Here is a 26,467-nt window from a genome sequence, read left to right on the forward strand (position 1 = left end):
AGTGAGCTGAGATCGCGCCACTGCACTCCAGCCTGGGCAACAGGGCAAGACTCTGTCTCAAAAAACAACCAACCCAAATTCTACTGTCAAGTTTTTGAACATTGAGAACAAAGATCATTAAAGTGTTCAGAAAGAAACGAATATGTAAGATATAAAGATCAGCACTCAAAAATCATATCTGGGTTTTCAAAAGTAAAAAAATGTAGAAGACAACAGAGTAATACCTTTATATGTATGCCACACACTCTCATATATATGAGAGTGAGACAGATGAGAGAGAGAGAGAGAAAGAGAGAGAGAGAGAAAGAGAGAGAGAGAGAGGAGAGAGAGAGAGAGAGAGAGAGAGAGAGAGAGAGAGACTCCCTCTCACTGTGTTGCCTAGGCTGGAGTGCAGTGGCATGATCATGGCTCACTGCAGCCTTAAACTCCCAGACTCAGGTGATCCTCCTGCCTCAGGCTCAGTAGCTGGGACTAAAGGTATGTGCCACCATGCTTGACCAGGTTTTGTATTTTTTATAGAGGCGGAGTTTTGCCATATTGACCGGCTGGTCTCGTACTCCTGGACTCAAGCAATCTGGCTGCCTTGGTCTCCTGAAGCTCGGGGGTGGGCCACCACAGCCGGCTAATATTTTTAAAGAGCAATGATTTCTCGTCTAAAATTCTGCCTGCCATCCTATCATTTAAGAGTGAGGAGTTGTGTTTCAGGAATGGAGTAGACATACTTTTTCCTATTCCTCCTACAAAGTAGAGCTAAAACTCGGGAGTGTTAGACATAAGCCAAGCACAACGAGCTGCTGAAGAGTAAGGAGAAAAAGACACATTGTCTAGGGACCTCAGGACCCAGGAACGGCACGGCAGTCAGTTCCCTGGGTTTGTTTTTTGCCTTGTGTGTCCTGGACAGGGTGCTGGAGAAGCTGATAATATGGAAATGCCAAAGAGCAGAGACAAAAAAAGTCCCAAGAAAAGCCTACTCTGTCTAGCCCAAGAACCAACAAAAAGGGGTGGCTTGACATGACATAAATCCTGTAGACAATAATTGCTCTACTCCAGTGAAACGTCACAGAAACAACTGCGGCCTTGGCAAAGGCTGCGAAGAGTCTAGACTTTCCTGGCCAGGTTGTAATGAGGGGCCTCAATCTCCTCCCCATCCCACTACTCATGCAGTATCGTCAGAGGCCAACTGGGAACCTGGCCTTCACTGATCACCCGGCAGTAACAAGGCAATGCCCCCTCTTCCCTGCTGGGGTAGTTGGAGAGGAGGCCTGCTAAAGTATAACCTATACATAAATCCAGTCTTATAATTTAACACTTACAATGTCCAGTTCCAAACAGAAAATCACTCATCAAGAAACAGGAAAATCACAACTTGAATAAGACAAGAGATGAATGATAAAGGAATTATCTGACAAGGACTTTAAAGCAGGTATTATAAATATGTGTTAATATGCAATTATAAATTCACTTGAAATGAATGAAAAAAATAGAAAAATCTTAGTAAAAAAATCAAAGTTATAAAAATTTTGGAACCAAATAGAAATTAAATAAATAAAAAATACAGTAACTGAAATAAGATGGTCTTGCTGTGTTGGCAGGGTTGGAGTGCAGTAGCTCTTCACAGGCATGATCATTGAGCACCACAGCCTCCAACTCTTGGCCTCAAATGATCCTCCCTTTTCAGCCTCCTGAGTAGCTGGGACTATACAGGTAAGAGCCATCGCATCTGCCTTAGAATCAATGAGGCTGAAGACAGATCAGTATAATTAGCCTAATCTGAACAATACAGAGAAAACAGACTGAAGAGTGTAGATAGAATAAAGATGTTTTCTGATATGCCAACTATCAAAAATTGACATCTTGGGCATTCTGTCACTACTACTGAAGAGGTGCTCTTACAAATCAAGGGGGTAAATCAAAAAAAAGTAAGCATACAGGCTCCGGGTGACAAGGTGTAGGGAATTCAGAGCCTGGTGGAGAAAAGAGGCACCAGGAACAATAGCTGGGCACCGAGACCAGACAGGTACCAATACAGACTGGGGCAGGCAGAAGCAGGGCTTCAAGGAGGGATATGATCAAGAAAAAGCACAAATGACAGAGATCTGACAGGTTTAACTCATTTACAGCAGTTCTATAGGTTTGGTGGAAAGTTTGAAGATGAACTAGTGATACCTAGAAAAACCTACACAAACATTATAAGCCTTGTAGTACTACATGACTTAAAAAAATTAAACTTACTTATATTGACAGCTACTAGATTTCCTTTTTAAATCTGTTTTATATTGTTCAATATCTTAATTTTCCTTCAAAGTTTTTTTGTTTTGATTTAATAATACATTCACATGTTTCAAATGATATATGGAGAAAGCTCCTCAACATACTGGATGGGTTCATCCACTATTATCTTCCATACAATATCACTGTATCTCAGCATTCCACTGACTCTAAGATGGCAACAGTTATAAAATGAACCATTATTTTGTGTACACTTAAAAATACAATAACTGAATTCTAGAATATTAAGATGTCATCAGTTTTAAGATACTGATTTTAGAGATGCTATGGTTTTAAAACCTGGTTTCTCACAATCAATAAAATATAATAATTTCTTGTATGACCTTATAGTACTTATGTATGTAGACAAAAGCAAATACAAATGTTTTTTCTTTTCTTTTTTTTGAGACAAGAGTCTGGCTCTGTTGCCCAGACTGGAGTGCAGTGGCACGATCAGGACTCACTGTATCCTCGACCTCCCAGACTCAAGCAATCCTCCCACCTCAGCCTCCCAGTAGCTCGACACCACAGGTTTGCACCACCACACCCAACTAATTTTTGTATTGTTTATAGAGATAAGAGTTTCACTATGTTGTCCAGCCTAGTCTCAAACTCCTGGGCTCAAGCGATCCACTCGCTTCAGCTTCCCCTCCCCAACTCCTCTGGCAGCTGAGACTACAGGGGTGTACCACCACGCCTGGCTAATTTTTTTTTTTTTTTCAAATTTTAGTAGAGACAAGGTCTTGCTATATTGCCCAGGCTGGTCTCAAACTCCTGAGCTCAAGTGATCCTCCCATCTTGGCCTCCCAAAATGCTGAGATTACAAATGTGAGCCACTGCACCTAGCCCAAATGTTACTTTCTTACCCAACTTTCCTGCTTATTTCAAAACTGTCATAGCATATACCTCGTACCTTTTTTTTTTTTTTTGACTCATTTGGGTTGCTTTTTTGACTTGAACCATATTTTATTTACCCAGTCCCCTATTTGTGGAGTACAAAGACCAATACAGATAACAACATTCAACAGACTAAAAAACTACAAATTTAACTGGGAATATCTGGAGGCAGAAGATGAGCGGAATGCACACAATTCCCCAGGCTCTCCATCCTATCAAGAAATGCAATGCCCAGCCACGGTGGACAAACCACATGCTGTCAGAGCCAGACTTCCCAAAGTATGTCACTTCCTTGCTTCTCTACACTCAGGACTTTGGGGAAAGTGCAGGTGGCATGAAAACCACAGGGGTGGGAGGAGGTGCCTCTGAGCTCTGGTGCTGACTGTTCAGGAGAGCTGCATCTCAGAGTGGAGCTGTCCAGGGAGCAGCAAGCCAGCTATCTTTCAACAGAGCCCTTCCAACTCTGGCGTGTTAGCTCTCAGCACGTTGACACCTCTGTCATCTGATATGTGTGCTAGCGTATCCGATGAATACATTACCACATATACCTGGGAAAGAAAAATGCCTCTGTAATTTTGGTAAGTATTGCCAAGTTGCCTTTCCGTAAGGGTTATAACAGTTTGCACTCTCACCAAGAATAAAAACACCCAATTATCCACAGCTTTTCCAACAGCATATTTCAAACTCCTGGTATTTGGCCAGTATGAAAGGTAAATGATGGTGTCTCAGTGTGCTCTCAGTTTGCTCATCTCTTGATATAAAGCATCATTCCACATGTTATGGACCTTTGACACTTCTTTACCTGTGAACTAACTGTTCAAAAAGGTTGTTCATTTTTCTACTGGACCTCTTTATTATTCACTTCTGGCAGTTATTTATATATTACGAAGATGAGCGGTTAGACTGTGATATGAGCTGGAACTGTATCTTCCCAGTTCATCATTTGTCTTCCACTTTGCTTATGAAGTTTTCTCTTGACAAAAGTAGTTTGTTTCTTAAATAATTTTTACTAAGTCAAATCTCTCTCTCTTATTAAAGACAGGGTCTCACTCTATCACCCAGACTGGGGTACAGTGGCATGATGCTGGCTCACTGTAGCCTCGACCTCCCAGACTCAAGCAGTCCTCCCACCGAAGCCTCCTGAGTAGCCAGGACCACAGGTGCGCACCACCATGCCTGGCTAATTTTTGTATCTTTTGCAGAGATGGAGTCGGTCTCGAACTCCTGGGTTAGAAGCAATCTGCCCACCTGGCCTCCCAAATTGCTGGGATTACAGGTGTCAGCCACCATATCTAGCCCTGAGTCAAATTTCCCAAAACTTCCTTTTTATAGATTCTGAATTTTGAGTCATAATGTGATATGGTTTGGCTCTGTGTCCCCACACAAATGGCTCCTGTGATTCCCATGTGTTACGAGAGGGACCCTGTGGGAGATGACTGCATCATGGGGGCGGGGCTTTCTTGTGCTGTTCTCGTGATAGGAACGAAGTCTCACAAGACCTGATGGTTTTAAAAAGAGAAAGTTTCCCTGCACAAGCTCTCTCTTTGCCTGCCGCCATCCACGTAAGACGTGACTTTCTCCTCCTTGTCTTCTGCCATGAACGTGGGGCCTCCCCAGCCACATAAATTTATCCATGGGTTTTTCTATCGTTATTTGCATAGAACTACATTAAGTTCAATGTCGGAAAAAACTCCTTTTTAATTTTTTTATGGTTTATCTTGATTGAGTTAGTGTTAGGCACGCAAACTAGAAATAGGAATGAAAGGAGAAAACAGAGAGCCCTTTTAACCCATTTAAAAATGTTCTCTGAGAGCTGGGCATAGTGGCATGTGCCTGTAGTTCCCTACTCAGGAGCCTGAGGCAGGATGGTGACCTGAGCCGAAGAATTCAAGGCTTTAGTCAACTGTTCACACCCACTGCACTCCAGCCTGGATGACACAGTGAGACCCTATCTAAAAAATAAGGAAATTTAGGCTGGGTGTGGTGGCTTACACCTGTAATCCCAGCACTTTGGGAGGCCAAGGCAGGCGGATCACTTGAGGTCAGGAGTTTGAGAACAGCCTGGACAACACGGTAAAACCCCACCTCTACTAAAAATAAAAAAATTAGCTGGGCGTGTTGGTGGATGCCTGTGATCCCAGCTACTCGGGAGGCTGAGGCAGGAGAATCACTTGAATCTGGGAGGTGGAGTTTGCAGTGAGCTGAGACTGCGTCACTGCACTCCAGCCTGGGCGACAAGAGCAAAACTCCATCTCAAAAAAAAAAAAAAAAGGTAAATTGAAAAAGCCACAATGAAAGAAGCAGAATCAGTGGGTTGCAATGAAAGCATTATTTAGAAGAAAATTCATAGCCTTAAATATTTATGTCAGTAAAAAAAAATACTGAAAACTGTCAGGCTGAAAAACTAGAAAACAAACAAACAAAAATAAAGGAAACAATAAATATAAAAGCAGAAACTAATAACTCAGAAAAGAGACTAACACTGGCTCGGCGTGGTGGCTCACGCCTGTAATGCCAGCACTTTGGAAGGCTGAGGTGGGTGGATCACCTGAGGCCAGAAGTTCGAGACCAGCCTGGTCAAGATGGTGAAACCCCGTCTCTACTAAAAGTACAAAAATTAGCCAGGTTTGTTGGCACACGCCTGTGATCCCAGCTACTCAGGAGGAGACACGAGAAATCACTTGAACACGGGAGGCAGAGGCTGCAGTGAGCCGAGAATGCACCACTACCCTGCAGCATGTGCAACAGAATGAGACTGTCTCAAAAAAACAAACAAACAAACAGGCTGGGCACGGTGGCTCACGCCTGTAATCCCAGCACTTTGGAGGCCAAGGTGGGCAGATCATGAGGTCAGGGGATCGAGACCATCCTGGCCAACATGGTAAAACCCCATCTCTACTAAAAATACAAATAAATTAGCTGGGTGTGGTGGTGCGCACCTGTAGTCCCAGCTACTAGGGAGGCTGAGGCAGGAGAATCGCTTGAATCTGGGAGGCAGAGGTTGCAGTGAGCCGAGATTGCGCCACTGCACTCCAGCACTTCAGCTTGGCAACAGAGTGAGACCCCGTCTCAAAACAAAACAAAAGGAACAGAAAAACCCAGACTAACACTAACCCAAGTAGTCCTAGCTACTTTGGAGGCAGAACAGGGAGGATCACTCAAGCCTGGAAGGTCAAGGCTGCAGTGAGCCAAGCCATGATTGTGCCACTGCACTCCAGCTTGAGTGACACAGCGAGATTCTGTCTCAAAAACAAAAAAAGCAGGGGGTGGGGGGCGGGGCCGGGAGCGGGCATAGTGGCTCACGCCTGTAATCCCAGCACTTTGGGAGGCTGAGGCAACTGGATCATTTGAGGTCAGGAGTTTGAGACCAGCCTAACCAACATGGGAAAACTCTGTCTCTACTAAAAATACAAAACTTAGCTGGACACGGTGGCACATGCCTGTAATCTCAGCCACTCAGGAGGCTAAGGCACGAGAACTGCTTGAACCAGGGAGGTGAAGATTACAGGGCGCCGAGGCTACGCCACTGCACTCCAGCCTGGGCGACAGGGCGAGACTGTCTCAGAAAAGAGAGAGAGAGAAAAAAGGGTAATTAACACATGGAATTTAATCATATCTATTTCCCCTTATTATTATTGCGATTTATTATATCCTATTTATTTGTTGTCTGCTAGAACTGATGAGGCCTGAAAAACGTGAATTAAAGCCCCTTTGCTCCTAAGCTGCTCTTTGAAACCCTCCTCATACTTCTTGTAAATTCTGCTTTATGACCCTTAACGCTACATTATTTGGTACACAGACATTCTTAACTGTTAAAACTTCATTGTAGGCCAGGTACGGTGGCTCACATCTGTAATCACAGCACTTTGGGAGGCTGAGGTGGGCAGATCATGAGGTCAGGAGTTCAAGAGCAGCCTGACCAACATGGTGAAACCCTGTCTCTACCAAAATACAAAAAAATTAGCCAGGCATGGTGGTGTGCACCTGTAATCCCAGCTACTCAGGAGGATGAGGCAGGAGATTCTCACTTGAATCTGGGAGGTGGAGGTTGCAGTGAGCTGAGATCATGCCATTGTACTCCAGCCTGGGCGACAGAGCAAGACTCTGTCTCAAATAAATAAATAAATAAAATAAACAAACTTCATTGTAAATTAGATTCTTCAGCATTATAAAGGACCCTCCGTGGGCCGGGCACAATGGCTCACGCCTGTAATCCCAGCACTCTGGGACGCCGAAGCAGGCAGATCATTTGACATCAGGAGTTCGAGACAAGCCTGGCCGATATGGTGAAACCCTGTTCTTTACTAAAAATACAAAAATTAGCCGGGTGTGGTGGCACGTGCCTGTAATCTCAGCTACTCAAGAGGTTGAGGCAGGAGAATTGCTTGAACCCAGGAGGTGGAGGCGGCAGTGAGCTGAGATTGTGCCACTGCACTCCAGCCTGGGCAACAGGAGTGAAACTATGTCTTATGAAATAAAAAAAAGGACCCTCTGTGTTTTGCTTTTAAGCTGAATTCCACCTTTTCTGATAAGATTTCAATTTGTTTACCTTTGCTTGATAAATCTTTTGAAAAAATATTTGTGTAACTTGAGTCCTCAGATGACATTATCTTTTTTCACTGGTATTTTAAAATTGGTTACCATGGGATTACAATCAGCAGTCTAAATTCATATCAATCTAGTTTGCATCGATACCAACTTAACTTCAATAACATACAAAATGTGAAAGGATGGAAAAAGATATTTCATGAAAACAGTAACTGAAAGAAAGCTGTGGGCCTGTATCAATATCAGAGAAAACGGATGTTAAATCCAAAACAAGACAAAGGACATACTATATTAATAAAAGATTCATCAAGAAGATCAAAGAACTGGGAGAAATGAGCAGTCACTAATTAAAGGGCATAAAGTTTCAGTTAAGCAAAATGAAGAGGTTCTAGAGCTCTGTTGTGTGACACTGTGCCTACAATGAACAACAACGTACATTTAAACCTCTCCCTACCAGGGCAGATCTCATGTTAAGTGTTCATACCACAATAAAGAGAAAAAGATACAGCAATTATAAACCTTCACACATCAAAGAACGGTGCCCCATGTAACAGAATAAAGGAGATACTGACAGAATTAAAGGGAGAGAGAGAGGATGACACCCACCCAGGCTGGAGTGCAGTGATGCAATCTCAGCTCACTGCAAATTCTGCCTCCGAGTTTCAAGCAATTCGCTGCCTCAGCCTCCCAAGTAGCTGGGATTACAGGCCTCCACCACCACACCCAGCTAATTTTTGTATTTTTAGTACAGACAGGGTTTCACCATCTTGGACAAGCTGGTCTTGAATTCCTGACCTCCTGATCTACCCGCCTCAGCCTCCCAAAGTGCTGGGATTGCAGGTGTGAGCCACTGCACCTGGCCATAGCTGGAGATTTCAATACCCAATTTTCAATAACGGATGAAACATCCAGATGGAAACTTGGCAAGGACACAGAGAACTGGCGCACTAAACAAACCAGACCTAACATATATACAGAATATCCACCCACCAACAGTGACTGCACATTCTTCTCAAGGGCACATGGGACAATCTCCAGGACAGATCATACTTTAGGTCAAAATTCAAATTTCAAAAAATTTATAGACCGAACCCAAAGGATCTTTTCCAAGTACAATGGAACAGACCTAAAAAATCAATATCAGAGAAAATGGAAAAATTCACAATGACATGAGACTTCTTTCCTGAGTCGGATAATGGTTTTGAACACATGCAAAACACTTCCTTAACTTTTTGGCATCTTCATAATGTAACAGCTATAGGAAAGCATTTTTTTTTTTTAAGACAGGGTTTCACTGTTATTGCCCAGAGTGGAGTGCAATAACACCATCTCAGCTCATGGAGCCTCCGCCTCCCAGGTTCAAGTGATTCTCCTGCCTCAGCCCCCAGAGTAGCTGGGATTACAGGTGGCCCCCACCACGTTCGGCTAATTTTTTGTATTTCTAGTAGACACAGGGTTTCGCCATGTTGGCCAGGCTGGCGTCAAACTCCTGGCCTTAGGTGATCTGTCTGCCTCGGCCTCCCAAGTGTTGAGATTATAGACGTGAGCCACCGTGGTTGGAGTTTTTTTTTTTTTTTTTTTTAAAGACAGGGTCTTGGGAGGAGGAGGTTGCAATGAGCAGAGATCACACCATTGCACTCCAGCCTGGGTGACAACAGCAAAGCTCCATCTCAGAAACAAAAAAAAGACAGGGTCTCACTCTCTGTCACCCAGGCTGGAGTGCAGTGGCGCGATCTTGGCTCACTGCAGAGATCTGCCTCCTGGGCTCAAGCAAATCTCTCACCTCCCAAGTAGCTGGGACAACAGGTGCACCACCACACCCAGCTCACTTTTGTATTTTTAGTACAGACAGGGTTTCACCATGTTGGCCAGGCTAGTCTCAAACTCCTGACCTCAAGTGATCCACCCGCCTCAGCCTCTCAAAGTGCTGGGGTTACAGGCGTGAGGGCACTGCGTCCGGCCTGACAAGCACTTTCAAGTTGTGTATGACTAATGCTTTCTCCATTCCTTTCTTATGTCTGGACGAGGCGCTGACAAACTATATCCCCGCCCAACATCAGTTCTGCAGATGAAGTCTTTCAGTACAGCTACACCAGACGTGAGGACTCAGACAGAGACTACGCGGCTCACAGAACCCAAAATAACTTACTCTGTATTTTTCCCTTTACCGAAAACACGTACCAATCTCTGCTTAGATGATCAACAAAACAGTAAACGAAGTGCTATTGATAACTTCTGTGGAACAAGTGCTCCGACCAGGGCCAATTTCAAGCTGCCAATGTGTTCTTCAATGTGGAGTGGGGCAGAGGTTGGTGGCGGGCGGGGGGGGACGTGAAACAGCATACCATTCTACGTAATTATTCCATGGGAAGAGGGATAAAATGTAGTTGAATAATTAGTAAGTATTGGGTTTTAAGTATTTACTACATTTAATTATGACTTTTTACCCAGTAATACAATTTTTTCAATGGTTGTCTATAATACCTGCCTCATAAAATTCCTGATAACGTATCAATCTACTCTTGTGAGTCAGCACAAGTCAAGTTCGGCATCCCTTTACTTAATGTTTCATTTTAACCTTCCTGAATCACTTTGTGTTTGGCCTGCCTCTGTATACAAGGCAGAGCAGAGGTGGGTTCTGCTTTGTAATGCAATCTGGAAACAGGCGAGTGAAGACCTGTATTAGTTTGCTAGAGCTACCACAACAAACCATCACAAACTGTGTGGCTTAAACAGAAGTAGCTTGTCTCACAGTTTTGGAGGCCAGAAGTCTGAGGTCAAAGCGTCAGCAGGGCTGGTTCTTTCTATGGGCTTGAAGGAAGGACAGACTATTCCAGGCCTCCTCTCCCAGCTTCTGGTGGCTTTGCTGGAAGTCTTTGTTATGCCTCGGCACCTTCCCAGCCTCTGCCTCCATGTTCACATCATGTATCTGTCTGTGTCCTCATTTCCCCTTTTTCTAAGAATACTAGTCACGGGTCAGGTATGGAGGCTCCCGCCTCTAATCTCAGCATTTTGGGAGGCCAAGGCAAGAGGATCACTTGAAGCCAGGACGTTGAGACCAGTCTGTGCCATATAGCAAGACCTTGTTTCTACGAAAAAAATTTATTTAGGCCAGTTGTGGTGGCTCACACCTGTAATACCAGCACTTTGGGAGGCCGAGGCAGGCAGATTATGAGGTCAAGAGATTGAGACCATCCTGGTCAACATGGTGAAACCTGGTCTCTACTAAAAATACAAAAATTAGCTGGGTGTGGTGGTGCGCTCCTGTAGTCCCAGCTACTCAGGAGGCTGAGGCAGGAGAATCTCTTGAACCCAGGAGACGGAGGTTGCAGTGAGCTGAGATTGCGCCACTGCACTCCAGTCTGGATGAGAGGGCAGACTCCATGTCAAAAAAAAAAAAAGAAAAATTTATTTAAATTAGCTGGGCATGGGCCAGGCATGGTGGCTCACACCTGTAATCCCAGCACATTGGGAGGCCAAGGCAAGTGGGCGGATCACGAGGTCAGGAGCTCGAGAACATCCTGGCCAACATAGTGAAACCCCGTCTCTACTAAAAATACAAAAATTAGCTGCGCATGGTGGCGTGTGCCTGTAATCCCAGCTACTCAGGAGGCTGAGGCAGGAGAATAGCTTGAACCAGGGTGTCGGAGGTTGCAGTGAGCTGAGATCACACCACTGCACTCCAGCCTGGTGACAGAGCAAGACTCTGTCTAAAATAATAATAATAATAATAATAATTAGCTGGGCATGGTGATGCATGCCTGGAGTCCCAGGTACTCGGGAGGCTAATGTGGGAGGATCGCCTAAGCCTATATCACATCATATATCACACCACTCACTGTACTCCAGGTGGGTAACAGAGCAAGATACTGTCTCAAAAAAAAAAAAAAAAAAAAAAAACCAGTCATATTGAATTGAGGATTCACCCTACTCCAGTAGGGCTTCACCTTGACTGACTACATCTACAATGACCCTATTTCCAAATAAGGTGGCATTCCGAGGTAATGGGAGTTAAGACTTCAACATGACTTTTGGGGGATAACTCAACTCACAACGAAGCCACTGACACGACATGATATGACGCATGCTTGGTCTACTTCTATCACAGTATGCTCTGTAGGTTTTTTTTTTTATCTTTCTCTCTCGCTTTTTTTTTTTTTTTTTTTTGTGACAGGTTCTCATCTGTCACCAGGCTGCAGTGGAGTGACATGAACACAGCTCACTAAACTCAACCTGCCAGGCTCAAGTGATCCTCCCACCTCAGCCTTCTGCGTAGCTGGGACTACAGGCCCATACCACCACACCCAGCCAACTTTTTTATTTTTTGTAGAGCTGGGCTTTTGCCATATTGCTCAGGCTGATGTCAAACTCCTGGGCTCCAGCCATCTGTTGACCTCAGCCTCCTAAGGTGCTAGAATTACAGGCATGAGCCACGACACATGACTATCTTTCTTTCTATTTTATCCACTTTTTCATTTCTGTCTTCTATGGCCAACACTGTCTTGTGCAGTTTGAATTTTGCCTTCCTTCTGTGGTATCCTCATTAGTTCTCTACTGAGTCCTGTCAACTCCTGTGTCATCACTTCATGTTTTGCCATTTACTCCAGGAGTCTTTTGTATTTGAACTTTGTGTCTACCTCCATAGAGGTGGTTATTTTGTTATGTTATTTACATTCTGGTGGCATGTTTCATTACAAATTTCATCTGTCCCCTGTCAACATTTTTTGGTCAGTGTCTTAGGGAACAGATTAGTTTACTTTGTTGCTCCTTTCTTATGTTTTAATTTTAATTATCTTCATAATTATCTGTCAACATTTTTTGGTCAGTGTCTTAGGGAACAGATTAGTTTACTTTGTTGCTCCTTTCTTATGTTTTAATTTTAATTATCTTCATATTAATCCTTTTTTGCTACTCATCAGTGAATGGAGTTGGGCTAGTTCTAGAACAGCCATTTACATGAGATTACTTTTACTTGGGTGTGGGAGCGTGGGGGGTTCATTCTTCCAGCTAGTTATTTCTTCCCAATCCAAACGCTCTCTACTTTCAGGTGCCACAGATTGCCTGCTGCAAATAAAGCCAGTCGGAGTGCCTGTGCGGGCCCCACCTCCACAGCTTCTCTGAAGCACACCAAATCCAAGAGCCTGAAAAAGAGCCCTGCTCACCCTATTTCTGCACCTGCTGCGGCTCACGGGGAGACTTTTGCACCTCACGGCAGGTTCTTCACCTTCAGGACCGACACTGGAAAACTAAGTCCATATGAGACTTTGTTTTAAAAAAGACAAAAACAAAAACAGGCCAGGTGCAGTGGCTCATGCCCGTAATCCCAATATTTTGGGAGGCCAAAGTGGGAAGATGAGTTGAGGCCAGGAGTTCAAGACCAGCCTGGGCTACACAGTGAGACTGCCATCTCTACAAAAATAATATGAAAATCAGCTTAGCAGGCTGGGTGTGGTGGCTCACCCCTATAATCCCAGCACTTTGGGAGGCCAAGGCAGACAGATCACTTGAGGTCAGGAGTTTCAGACCAGCCTGGCCAACATGGTGAAAACCTGTCTCTACCAAAAATACAAAAATTAGCCAGGCCTGATGGTGGGTGCATTTAATCCCAGTTACTCGGGAGGCTGAGGCAGGAGAATCACCTGAGCCTGGGAGGCAGAGGCTGTCGTGAGCCAAGATGGTGCCGGTGCACTCCAGCTTGGGCAACAGAGTGAGACTCTGTTTCAACAAAAATAAATAAATAAAATAAAAATAGCTGGGCATAATGATGCCTACCTGCAGTCCCAGCTACTCAGGAGGCTAAGGTGGGAGGATCCTTATGCCCAGGGGTTCAAGGATGCAGTGAGCTATGATCATGCTACTGCACTCCAGCCGGGGTGACTGGGCAAGACCCTGCCTCTAAAAATAAAACAAAAGCAAATAAAAACCTGAAGTGTTCATTAGCTGAGGACTAATTGTGGCACCAACACACCTCAGAACATCACATAGTATAGAGAAACAGTCACTTTTTCTGGTTTTTCATTTTCCTGACTTCTAAAGATGCTATGTTCTCAGGTCTGGTCCTTACACCACTCCTGTTCTCTATTTATACTACCTTCCACTCTCACAGCTCTAAAGAACATCTGCTTACAATTCCAAAATCTCTATCACCAGCATGGACTTCTATCTTCAATTCTAGAGCTGTATTACCTCAGAATTTTTTTTTTGTTGTTGTTGTTGAGATGAACTTTTGCTCTTGTTGTCCAGGCTGGAGTGCAATGGTGCGATCTCGGCTCACTGCAACCTCCGCCTCCCAGGTTCAAGAGATTCTCGTGCCTCAGCCTCCCGAGTAGCCGGGACTATAGGCATGCGCCACCACACCCGGCTAATTTTGTGTTTTTAGTAGAGACGGGGTTTCTCCATGTTGGTCAGGCTGGTCTCAAACTCGTGACCTCAGGTGATCCAACCACCTCGGCCTCCCAAAGTGCTGGGATTACAGGCGTGAGCCACTGCGCCCGGCCTACTTCAGAATTTTATATCTGTCTATTTGACACTTCCACTTGGGTGTCCAACCACATAGATATTGCAAAAGTAAAACGACTGAAACTAACCTGATTTTTTTTCCTGCTCTTCTCAGAGCTTTCCTCATTTTACAATGCTCAGGTAAAATACAGGAGCTATCCTTGACTCCTTTCTCTCCATTCCATCAGAAAATTTTGTCAGCTGTACCTTCAAATCATATCCAGAATCCAAACACTTGTTAAGACATATGGGCAGGGTGTGGTGCTCATGCCTATAATACCAGCACTTTGTGAGGCTGAGGTGGGAATACTGCTTGAGCCCAAGAGTTCCAGATCAGCCTGGGCAACATGGCAAAACCCTGTCTCGACAAAAAAATACAAAAAATGAGCTAAGCTTGAGCTTAGCTCTTAAGTAGTCCCAGCTACTCAGGAGGCTGAGGCAGGAGGATTGCTTGAGCCTGAGAGGTTAAAGTTGCAGTGAGCTGAGACTGCACCACTACACTACAGCCTGGGTGACAGAGTGAGACCCTATTTCATTAAACAAACGAACAAACAAACAAAAAACACTACCTCCATGCAGGCTTAAGCCATGAAGACAGTTAACGGTTTTGTCAGCTCTCACTTGGGCTTCCTGCTTCCACCCTTGCTCTGCTGCAGTTTATTCTCAGCACAGTAGCCAGAGTGATTCTTTTCAAATAAGTCAGATCATGTCACTCCTATGCCTTAACCCTCCAATGGCTCTCCGTCTTAGAGTAAAATCCAAAGGCTTCTGAATAGCCCACAAGGCCCTAAATAATCCAGCTCTCAATGTCATCTCTAAGCCATCTTGTGCAACTCTCCCCTCTGGTTCCAGGCTAGTCTTCCTTCCTGGTCCTGTGATTCCGAATATATAGGTAGTCCTCACTGAGCACAAAGCTCACACATGTAAATATCAGACATAGTCATGCAGCACATAAGGATGTTTCAATGAACAAGGGACCACGCACATGACAGTGGTCCCATAAGATTACAATTTCTGGCTGGGCACGATGGCTCACGCCTGTAAACCCGGCACTAGGGGAGGCTAAGGCGGGCAGATCACCTGAGGTCAGGAGTTCAAGATCAGCCTGACCAACATGGAGAAACCCTCTCTCTACTAAAAACACAAAATCAGCCAGGCGTGGTGGTGCATGCCTGTAATCCTAGCTACTCGGGAGGTTGAGGCAGGAGAATCGGTTGAACCCCAGAGGCAGAGGTTGTGTTGAGCCGAGATTGAGCTACTGCACTCTAGCCTGGGGCAGCAAGACCGAAACTCTGCCTCAAAGATAAATAAATAAATAAAGATTTTAATTTCTATGTTTAGATACACAAATATGTACCACTGTGTTACCACTGCCTACAGTATTCAGTCAAGTCCTGTACAGGTTTTTAGCCTAGGAGCAACAGGTTGGACCATACAGTCTAGGTATGCAGTAGGCCATCCCATCTAGGTTCGTACAGGGACACTCATGATGTTCACACAACAATGAAATTGCCTACTGATGTGTCTCTCAGAACGTATCCCCATTGTTATGTGGCGAGCTCTACGGTCCCCACATCACCATGGAACTAACAGAGGCCCATGATGATCAGTAACCAATCACATCACCTCTTAAGTCTGGTAATGACCAATCACTGACCATAAACAGTTCCACATAAACAGTTCATCAAGCAAACAAAGCATGTTGTTGTGTAGTTCTGGCGTCCCAGTGATAAACCAATGTGAAATTTTAAGAAAAGGGAAGACTGAATGTGAGAATGGGTCAACCAAGACGAAAACGCAGCAAAAAACCAAAAAGGGATGAGGCCAGAAGTGAAATTATATGTGATGTGAAGATTTCAAAATGGACCAGCAAAGAGAAAAAAGGAGAAGACCTACACTTGTACAAAGTTGTATGGATCATATTGAAAAATGTAGTGAATATAAAAAGGAAGGTAAAGTAGCTTTATATCATCTTTCGGTTTAAGCTGCAACAGGAAAGCCACTTAAGGCAGAAATAGAGTGTTTATTTCTATTTTGGACTGACAATAACCAAAAAAAATTACAATTATTCAAGGCTGAAGTGTTGAAGTTAGCTGCCACACTGAAAGAAAATGGTAATTAGGAAAATGAATTACTGCTAGTGAAGGCTGGTTTTAGCATTTCAGAAGTCAATATGACTCTGAGTGGTGTTGAGTGAATCGGCAAACTGCCATCACACAGAAAGATGGTGCTATAAAGTGTGTACCCAGAGTCCAAGAAGAAGTGAAAGCCAAGTGGTTTTGAGGAAAAGGATGAAGAGGTCTCAGAAGTTATGCTGGCAAAAACCTTCACATTTAATGAAGTCTTGGAGATGTTCCACAACACTGAAGGGCAAAGGGTAAATGATGGAAACAGACCTCAACTTAGAGTTGTGATAGTTTGCCAAAGTTCACGAGGTCAAGAGATAGAGACCATTCTGACCAACATAGTGAAACTCCGTCTCTATTAAAAATACAAAAATTAGTTGGGTGTGGTGGCACACTCCAGCAGTCCCAGCTACTCAGGAGGCTGAGGCAAGAGAATCACATGAACCCAGGAGGCGGAGGTTGCAGTGAGCGCCACTGCACTCCAGCCTGGTAAACAGAGCAAGACTCTGTCTCAAAACAAACAAACAAACAAAAAGAATCTATCAATCTATCTACATGTGTATGCAGAAAAAGATGTGGAAAGATACTTATCAGAACTATTATCCTGACCACAGAGGAAGTCTACAGGAAAAACAAACAAACAAAACCCCAAAACTGTTACTGGTCAACATTATTCTAGGAAGTGGGATTGGCAATGTGGGTAGAGAATGAGACAATAATTTTCACTTTATACTTTAAGTATTTTAATATTCTCTAATTACTTTTTCCAATATAATATTACTTGTGGAAGTAAGAAGAGAAAGAACAAACACTGTCATAAGGCCGGGCATGGTGGTTCATGCTTATAATCCCAGCACTTTGGGAGGCTGACGCACGTGGATCACTTGAGGTCAGGAGTTTGAAACCAGCCTGGCTAACATGGCGAAATCCTGTCTCTACTTAAAATACAAAAAAAAAAAAAAAAAAACAAAGCCAGGTATGGTGGCACATGCCTGTAATCCTAGCTAGGAGCAGGAAAAATCTCTTGAATGTGGGAGGCGGAAGCTGCAGTGAGCTGAGATTGTGCCACTGCACTCCAGCCTGGGCAACAGAGCAAAACTCTTGTCTCAAAAACAGAAAAAACAAAAATAAATACCGTCACGATGTCATTTTTGAATGCCATAGCAACTGGGTGTTTGCTATAAGGCACATACAAAGTGTTTTAAATGTATCATTTTGCTTAAATACACAAAAATTCTATGAGGTAGATGTTATATGAATGCTCACTTTATAAATGAGGCAAATGGGAATCAGAGAGGTTGGAAAACGCATTCAGGTCATGCAGCTAGAAAGAGCATATAAGTTGGGATTGGTGGCACACGCCTACAGTCCCAGCTACTCAGGAGGCTAAGGCTTGTTACCTGAGCCCACGAGTTCAAGGCTGTCGTGTGTTACGATTTTCTATGATGGCGGCTGAGAATAGCCACTGCACTCCAGCCTGGGCAACATAACCTAACAAGACTATGTCATGCAGGCATATTAGACTCCCCGCCACTGCAACGATGTGTGCTTAAAAGCAAGAGTGCTACGAACACTTAGGTGCTCACCCTGCAGGCCTAGGTGACCCAGATGTACTCCGCACAGAGCTTTCCACTCGAGGACTAGCAACATCAGGAGGCTGAGGAGGAATGAGGGTTTTCCGAACCGCCATTCTGAAAGAGACAAGAGACAAACCTGGAAAATAGCAGTCCAAGGGCATTCAAGGGTAAGAAATACAAGATACGCATTTGCCAGGCATACCTAGGACAAAATGAAAGCCCTACATTGACTAAGGATTTTTAAAATGGATTTTTATTTTCCCAGATACCACAGACACATTACCAAAAAACCCAAATAGTAAAACAAGTCTTAAAATAAAGAGCAGGTCCCTTCCCCATTGCTGCTCACTTCCTGTCAGGCTCCCTCCAAGAAGCAGCCATTGTGACTCTTTTAGCTGCTGCTGCTGCTAGCATGCCACATCTCCCTTCTGCTGAATGTTATTCACACTGAAATCTGTATTAAGTGTTTACAATTATTATTATGCCTATGGTGTTTATAAAGACCTGGAAGCCAGGTGAAAAAACCCTGATCCAGGAAGAGCTGGAGATCAATTGTGTATACAGCAGAGAGGCCACATAAGGCTCTGACGGAGAATTAACCATCAGTTTAGCACTACGAAAACATGAGCAATCTTGACACATTTAGTTTCGGTAAAGTGGTGGGAACAAATACCAGTTGAGAAGTGGATTTGAGAGAAAATAGACAAGAATATACCAGTTTACAACAGTTAATCACTAATGGATCCGGGTACTGATCTTCAGAGCCACTAACATCTCAAAAACGGTGACCATCAGACATTGTGTGTGTTCTGGTAAGAGACTAAATCACCAAACTATGAAGTAGTCTTGCCACAAGAAGCAATAAAAAAAAGAAAAATCAGATCAAACCTTCAGAGTCAAGTAACAACTTACAGGAAATGTGGAGGACAGAACAAGTGAAATTACACTATGGGTGCAGTAAGTTGAATTGAGTTCTTTAAGATATGTATAAGCCCCAATCTTTAGTAACTGTGAATGTGACCTTACTTAAAAAAAGGGCCTTTGCAAATGTAATTAAGGATCTCAAGATAAGAGATCCTTAATTATATTTGGATGTAGAGTTCTGGATGTAGAGTTTAGTTTAAGATCCAGTGACAAGTATCCTAGTAACAGAAAGGGAAGGGAGATTTGAGACACAGGTACAAAGGCAAGGCCATGTGATGATGGAGGCAGAGACTGGGATGCTGTGCCTGCAAGTCAAGGAACACAAAGATCAACAGCAGCCACTGGCAGCCAGCAGGAGTAGATTCTCCCTGAGACCCTCCCGGGGAACCAACTCTGATGACACTTCGTTTCAGATCTCTAGCTACCGGAACTATAAGATATACATGTCTGTTGCCTTAAGCCAGAAGATTTGTGGTAGTTTGTTACAACAGCCCTAGGAAATGAATACATTGGGGATGCTATCAACAAAATCCAGAGGGGGTACGGCCCAGAAGACCAAGTTTCTTCAACAAATAAACTGCAGGAAAAAAAAAAGATAGAGGAAACCTCAATAATAAAATGGTTTTAAAAGTCACATTAACCAATCACAATGTATGCATCTTATCAGAATACTCAAATAAATAATATAAAATATAACAAATTGTGTGACATTTCAGACCACTGGAAACCTGAACTGGCTATTTGATATTAAGGGGTTATTGGTTTTTTAATGTTATGTATCTCTCCATAGGAACATGCTGAAATACATACAAATGAAATGACATGGTATCTAGGATTTGCTTCAAAATAATATGATAGGAGCGGGTAGGTAAGCATATAGGTGAAGCAAAATTGGCCAAGAGCTGATAAGCTGAGAACTAAAGTTGGGTGACAGGCATATATTCATATGCTCAAAACAAAAATTTTTTTTTTTGAGACAGAGTCTCGCTCTGTTTTCCAGGCTGGAGTGTGGTGGCACGATCTCAGCTCACTGTAATCTCCGCCTCCTGGGTTCAAGTGATTCTCCTGCCTCAGCCTCCCGAGTAACGGGGACTACAGATGCCCGCCACCACGCCCTAGCTACTTTTTGTATTTTTAGTAGAGACGGAGTTTCACCATGTTGGCCAGGCTAGTCTTGATCTCCTGACCTCAGATGATCTGCCTGCCTCGGCCTTCCAAAGTTGTCTTTTGATTTTCTTTTTCTCAAAAAAGGAGCAAGTTTGTCGACTAACAGTGAAGATGGAAGAAGCCTGGGAGTTGTGAAAGAAGGAAACGTAAAACAGTTATCTGGAGTGGTGCAGTAGAGTATACTTTGATGGGCTGCTTTAAGACCTTAGTGCGTCTGTGAGACTAAGCAAGGCCAGTTAGTTGGCAAGGTGGCTTTCTCTGCCACGATCTGCTGTACATGTGCCACATAAACAAAGCAGAAAATTGGACTTAAGTCTGGTTTTGACAAAGTGAAGTGAGGTGGGGGGTAAGGCAATGACTGCCAGTGACCACAGACTCTGAATCAGGAAGAGCAGAGAAAGATGCCATGAGAGGCAGGGAGGAACATGAAAAGGTGGATCAATGGACTGGAGGCTGCTGGGGTCCCTCTGGAGCTGGAGTTCCGTTGGGAGGGAGGTGGGAAGAAAGAAGATGGGCGAGGGGCATGGAAGAACACAGACAAGGTCAGGAAGGCTTACTGAGCTTATGTGCTAAGTGCTCACACTGGGGGCGGGGGGAGTGGTGATGGCAGGAGAAGCATTCAAGCACCTGAGGGGCCAGGGAGCTGGAAGACCATTTCTGATCATTAAAGGTGAAGACAGGGTTCCACTATCACTAAAAAGTGCCAGACATCATATTCTTCCAAAGGGCATACAGATATACCTACAAAATCTAACTTGACTCTCTAAGCCTGTAGATCTGCCCTGCCCAACAAGAAAGCCGTATGGTACTACTGAGCACCTGAAATGTGCCAAGTGCAACTTAGGAACAAAATTTTTAATGTCATTTCATTTTAATTAATTTGAATTTTATAGTAGATACTTGATCCAGTTATTGAGAAACTTTTTATTGTCTGGAGTAACTTGGTTATGTGAAACTACTTTTTCAACTGTAGAGTTTATGAAATCTAAATACAGATCAAGTGCTTTTGAGGAGACATGGTCTGAAAATGGCAGTGAGGCATGACAAGGACACCTAGCCTACCTCTAGGCTGAGTGACAGTAGGGATGTGGAAGAGAGGCAGGGACCACTTTAGACAGCTGCAGGGCAAGTTGAGTTCCTGAGGAAGAGCCAGGTTTAAAGCAAGAAGGTGTGGAGAAAGAAGAGACAAGGGCACTGGGGTGAAGGCTGGAGTGTCGCGTGATGACAGGCTGTGAATTAGAGGGCACAGTACAAGCGTCTTTGGGAGGAAGTACGGGAGAAGCAGGCACATCTTTTTGTCTTCCAGTGCGGCAAAATTTCAAAATACTGGCCTGAGTTTATTGCATCCACTGAATACTGTGCAGAGCATTTCTGTAACCAGGAAACTCATTTCTTTCCATTTTGGTAATTTTCTATTACTTTATAACTCCTTACTTTGTAATGATCCCTGCTCCTTTTCTCTGATCTCTCTTGCTGAAACCCATTACCTGGAGGCTGGATTTCCTGAACTGGTTCTTTTTATTGTTGTTTTAAATTTTCTCCTGTCTTTTTCTCCAATTTTCTTGTCTTTTTGTTCTACGTTTGAGATTCCTTCAATTTTATCTTCCAACTCTTCTACTGATCTTTCAATTTCTGCTATCTTATTTCAGGTCTGGTTCTTTTCTCCTCTGAATGTTCTTTTTGCATAGCACTGTGTTACTGTTTCATGGATGTAACCTTTTCTTTTGTCTTATCACGGATAGTGTTTGCTTATCCTTGTTCATTTGTTCTGTGTTTTATTTTCCCTGCCAAGCCTCTACATCTTCCAAGGTGCTTTGGGCATGTATTTATTGTGGTTTCTGTCTTCCCCCATTAGAGGTCCCCTCAAATACGTGTCTATCTTTGGTTGTATGTTCACGATTCAGAGTGGGGGAGTGGGGAGAGGGACTGAAATGCTGGCTGGGAGCTCTGAGCTCTGGAAGGGCATATCTACTATGAGGTTCACTGCAGGGTAATCTAACCCTGTCCTTAGGGAAGCCCTAGTGTATCTTTAGAGCTTCCCCTTGGGCGGCACAGACTCCCCAGAAGGAAAGTAGAGTCCTCTTCTCATTTTCTATCAAGAATCAAATTCACCTGCCACAGTTCTATCAGCTGAAAGCAGGCAGTGGACTGGGAAGTGTTCAGCATTCCATACACTCATGGTGAGTCACAATTTCTTTCTGGTAAAACACCCATGACCTCCATAGTGCTGGGTGATCCTAGCGGACCATCTGCAGAGTTTGAACTTTCAGGCTCCTGCTGAAGTTGGGAAGGGGCAGTACACCACATGGCGTAGGGAGAAAATGGGATTCTGGGCTCTAACTTGAACACTTTTCAAACTCAAAGGTTTTAACTTATCCTCCTTAAGAGAGAGAGAGCCCCTTCCTTCGCCCCCAGAATCTTTCTGTTGTTGGTCCTTTTGAAGATTTTCCAATTTTAAAAGAGAATGGTTCTCAACTTTCCCCTATGCAAGCTTCACATTTAGCTTTCTCAGAGCCAGGACGCCATCACGTGATGGTCTGCTTCCCAGCTTCAGTTACTATTGTGTCCTCTCCTGTTTTCCCCATCCTTGTGTGTTTACAACTTTTTTGAAAAAAAGTTATATAGGGCTATGAGAGGGAGAGATTTCAGATGTGTGTAATCAATCTGCCATCTTAACCACAAGCTTTGCCTTGTGCTTCTACTAATAAGGTAACTTTGTCACGGACTGACTTGTCCTTTAAAAAAGTACAAAGTATTCACAAGCAGCAAAGATAGGGACTCTGGTCTACGCACAGCTCTGTGGAAATAAAAACCCTGCAGGGACCCTAGTCCCAGCAATTTAAGTTTGCACTTGCTTTAATCTGTTGATGTTGATGCTGTTAGCTTAGCTGAGCCACAGAAACTCTGCTCTCTGAAACATGTCCGCTCATCTCCCACCTCCAGAATGTGTAAGTTGAACAGCACAGCACATACCTTCCTGCCTATGATCCACCAACTGAGAAGCTTACACGGCAACACAAAACACTATCTGCTACTAAATATGACCCTTACTACACTTCAGAAATTGTCTGCCCACAGTGATTTAGAAGGGGAACAGGGAAGTGCTGGAAAGGGGCAGGTCCCTGGTGAGGGCTCTACCCCCGGCCTGTGCCCACAGATCTAGGTGATGACAGGCATTTTTGTTTTCCTGCCCAAATGCTGCATTTCCCCCAGACCACCATGGCCTGCCACACCCTGATCCTGTGCCTGTAAAAACCTCCGAGACCCTAGCAGGCAGGCACGCAAGTGGCTGGACATCAAGAGGAACACATCAGCGAAGGAAGACACAAGCAGCTGGACGGCAAGAGGACGGCGAGGAGAGCATGCCGGTGGGAGAGCACATGACAGACGCTGGCACGCCAGCAGGCCACCGACCAGCAGAACGACGCAGTTTGGCCAGGGCAGTCAGAGAGCCGGGGCTGTTCCATCTCCCTTCTGGCTCCCCCATCTGCTGAGAGCTACTTCTACTCAGTAAAACCCTACACTCATTCTCCAAGCCCACGCGTGATCTCATTCTTCCAGTACACCAAGGCAAGAACCCTGGGAAACAGAAAGCCCTCTGACCTTGCCGTAAGGCAGGGGTCTAATTGAGCTGGTTAATGCAAGTCATCTATGGATGGCTAAACGAAAAGAGCACTCTGTAACACACGCCCATGGGGGTTTCAGCTGCAAACATTCACCTCTAGATGCTGCTGCAGGGTCCGAGCCCCACAGTCTGCCTGTCTGTATGCTCCTCTAGAGGTTGGAGCAGCAGGGCAATGAAGAAGCAAGTCACTCCCACTGTTGCACGCCCTGAGAGGGGAACAAGGGAACTTTTCCTGTTTCAACAGCAATGATTCATGCTGAATGAAGTATATAGTATGAGTTAATGTAACTACCTACACAAGCCCAAGAGTTAATTATAAACTACTTTAAAAGTTCTATGATTGAAGTTCCAGAACTAGAGAGAATTAAAGCAGTATGCAACAGATGCTTACAAACTAACACCTCACTGACTCCAGGATTTGTTAAGATCTTACAGTCTCAGCTGGGTAAGGCTCTACTGAATAATCCTGTGGTCAAGCTGTTTTGGAGGAAATTTTAACATGCCACAGAAAATGAGAGATGAGTTTGATACCAGCATTAGATAAGAGTGACTATTCTGTATACCAGTTATATCCAGAACCAGAGGTGTCATTTGGCACCACCAGGTCTACTCACCCATCTGTGGCAGGTTTCTTCCGGAGTATGCTTGGCCGTGGCGATGAGCCCTGGGCGGGAGCGTTGGTGCTAGCACTCTGGCTGTGGGTCTGTACCACGGTCGTTGCTGCTGGAGCAGCACTGAATGGATTGCTAATAGGGTTGGCCACAATTGTGGCTCCATCTGCCAACACCACTGCTACAGGAGAGAAGCAACGGGAAAGAACATTGAAGAGAGGGAAACAACAGAAACAAAATGCTGCAGAAGACACAAACACAAACGACGAGACCACCAGAATTAGGGATCCATGTTCTAACTGTCCAGTTTCCAACTGATAAAGGACACGAGCACAATGTCCATCTGACAAAGAGCAGACAGCTAAACGGGAGCAATTACTAAGTCTACTGGTGTGTGATCCACACCATTATTTTTTCTTTTTCTTTTTTTGAGAGAGAGTCTTGCTCTGTTGCCCAGGCTGGAGTGCAGTGGTGTGAACCATACCACTACTTTTTCCTTTCTTTTTATTTCTCAGAGTCTTGCTCTGTTGCCCAGGCTGGAGTGCAGCGGTGCAATCTCAGCTCACGGCAACCTCTGCCTCCCAGGTTCAAGTGATTCTCCTGCCTTAACCACCAGAGTAGCTGGAATTACAGGCGCGCACTGCCACATCTGGATAATTTTTGTATTTTTAGTAGAGATGGGGTTTCACCATGTTGGCCAGGCTAGTCTTGAATTCTTGACCTTAAGTGATCCGCCCGCCTTGGCCTCCCGAAGTGCTCGGATTACAGGCATGAGCCACCGCGCCTGACCCATACCATTATTTTTTCTTTGCTCTATAATCACAGTTACTAATAAATGAGATAAGGTGAACAAAGTATACAGTATCTAGTATAGTCTCTCACTCAACTAGTTACTTCACATTTTTTACTGATACAATTCTTACCATCATTGTAATTCCCATTTTAGAGATAAGAAAACTGACAGACAGGAAAGACTTAATACAAGAGCCACAAATAGAAAACGCCATCTACCAGCCTGATAGCATGCTCCAATGTACACTTCAAGAAATGTACTCATTCAGTTTTTATAAAATACCAATCTCTCTCTGCCCTCAGTAATGGTACCCTCCCCATTCTATCCTTACAAACACATTCAACTAACAGATAGTTTAACTATACACTTAAAGTGAGCATCAAAATACTGGTGAGCATGAGATCATAATCAGAAAATATCAGTGTCTGACAGTTTTTGACCTCTAAAAATGGCAATTTCATAGGAGTCAACTTAATACCATGCGTTTTCTGGCAGGTGCCCTTAAAGATGTAGTACACCATCCTACCAGGTGGGTCACTATGGGTAAACTGCATCTCTCTCATAGACATTTAGTTTAGTAATAAAAAATCGGAGAGACGTTGCTTAAATAGTTGAACTGTCTACAGAACAATTAAATGCATAGCTCCAGCCAGGCACAGTGGCTCATGCCTGTAACCGCGGCACTTTGGGAGGACAAGGCTGAAGGATAGCTTGAACTCTGGAGTTTGAGACCAGCCTGGGGAATGAGCAAAATCCCGTTTCTACAAAAAATCAAAAATAATTAGCCGGGTGTGGTGGCATGCACTTGTAGTCCTTGCTACATGGGCGTCTGAGGCGTAAGGACTGCTTGAGCCCAGAAGGTCAAGGCTACAGTGAGCCATGATTGTACCACTGTACTCCAGCTGGGCAACAGAGTGAGTGAGACCCTGCCTAAAAAAAAAAAAAAAAAAAATCAGCACCTTGGCTGAGAAACAGCCATTTTGTTTTTTTAAACTACATCAGAGAAATGGCTAATGAATAATAATCCAAGTACATGGAATCTTAAATTCAGCTGAAAAAAAAAAAAAATAACAACCAGCTGGTGTAATGACTCATGCTTGTAATCCCAGCACTTTGGGAGGCCAAGAGGCCAAGGTGAGTAGACTGCTTGAGCCCAGGAGTTTGAGAACAGCCTGGGCAACATGGCAAAACTCTGTCTCTATTAAAAATACAAAAATCAGCCGGGCGTGGTGGCACCTATCGTCCTAGTTACTCAGGCGGCTAAGGTGGGAGGATCACTTGAGTCCAGGAGATTGAGGCTGTGCTGAGCCAAGATCACACACCACTGCACTCTAGCCTGGGTGACAGAGTGAGACTCTGTCTCCGTCTCAAAAAGATCTAAGTAGAGTGACTTATTCCACTTTTCAAAATGTTATTCCACTAGTATTTCTTTC

General features: G+C 44.1%; 1 protein-coding gene across 11 annotated transcripts in view; it reads right to left on the reverse strand.

Moving 5' to 3' along the window:
* Window positions 1-26,467, reverse strand: part of SAP130 (Sin3A associated protein 130) — an 85,424-nt gene that overhangs the window by 18,351 nt on the left and 40,606 nt on the right. For 5 of the 11 annotated variants that reach the window (XM_033231898.1, XM_033231904.1, XM_033231901.1 and 2 more), the window contains exons 14-15: window positions 24,245-24,422; window positions 17,924-18,028 (exon numbers count right to left, since the gene is read on the reverse strand). In XM_033231898.1, coding sequence (XP_033087789.1) covers window positions 17,924-18,028; window positions 24,245-24,422 — 283 coding nt within the window. The remainder of the gene's footprint in view (window positions 1-17,923; window positions 18,029-24,244; window positions 24,423-26,467) is intronic. The other 6 variants (XM_033231899.1, XM_033231903.1, XM_033231905.1 and 3 more) reach the window with 3 other exon arrangements.

Source organism: Trachypithecus francoisi, unplaced genomic scaffold (genome assembly GCF_009764315.1).
Source record: "Trachypithecus francoisi isolate TF-2019V2 unplaced genomic scaffold, Tfra_2.0 Lachesis_group13, whole genome shotgun sequence".
Classification (NCBI taxonomy): Eukaryota; Metazoa; Chordata; class Mammalia; order Primates; family Cercopithecidae; genus Trachypithecus; species Trachypithecus francoisi.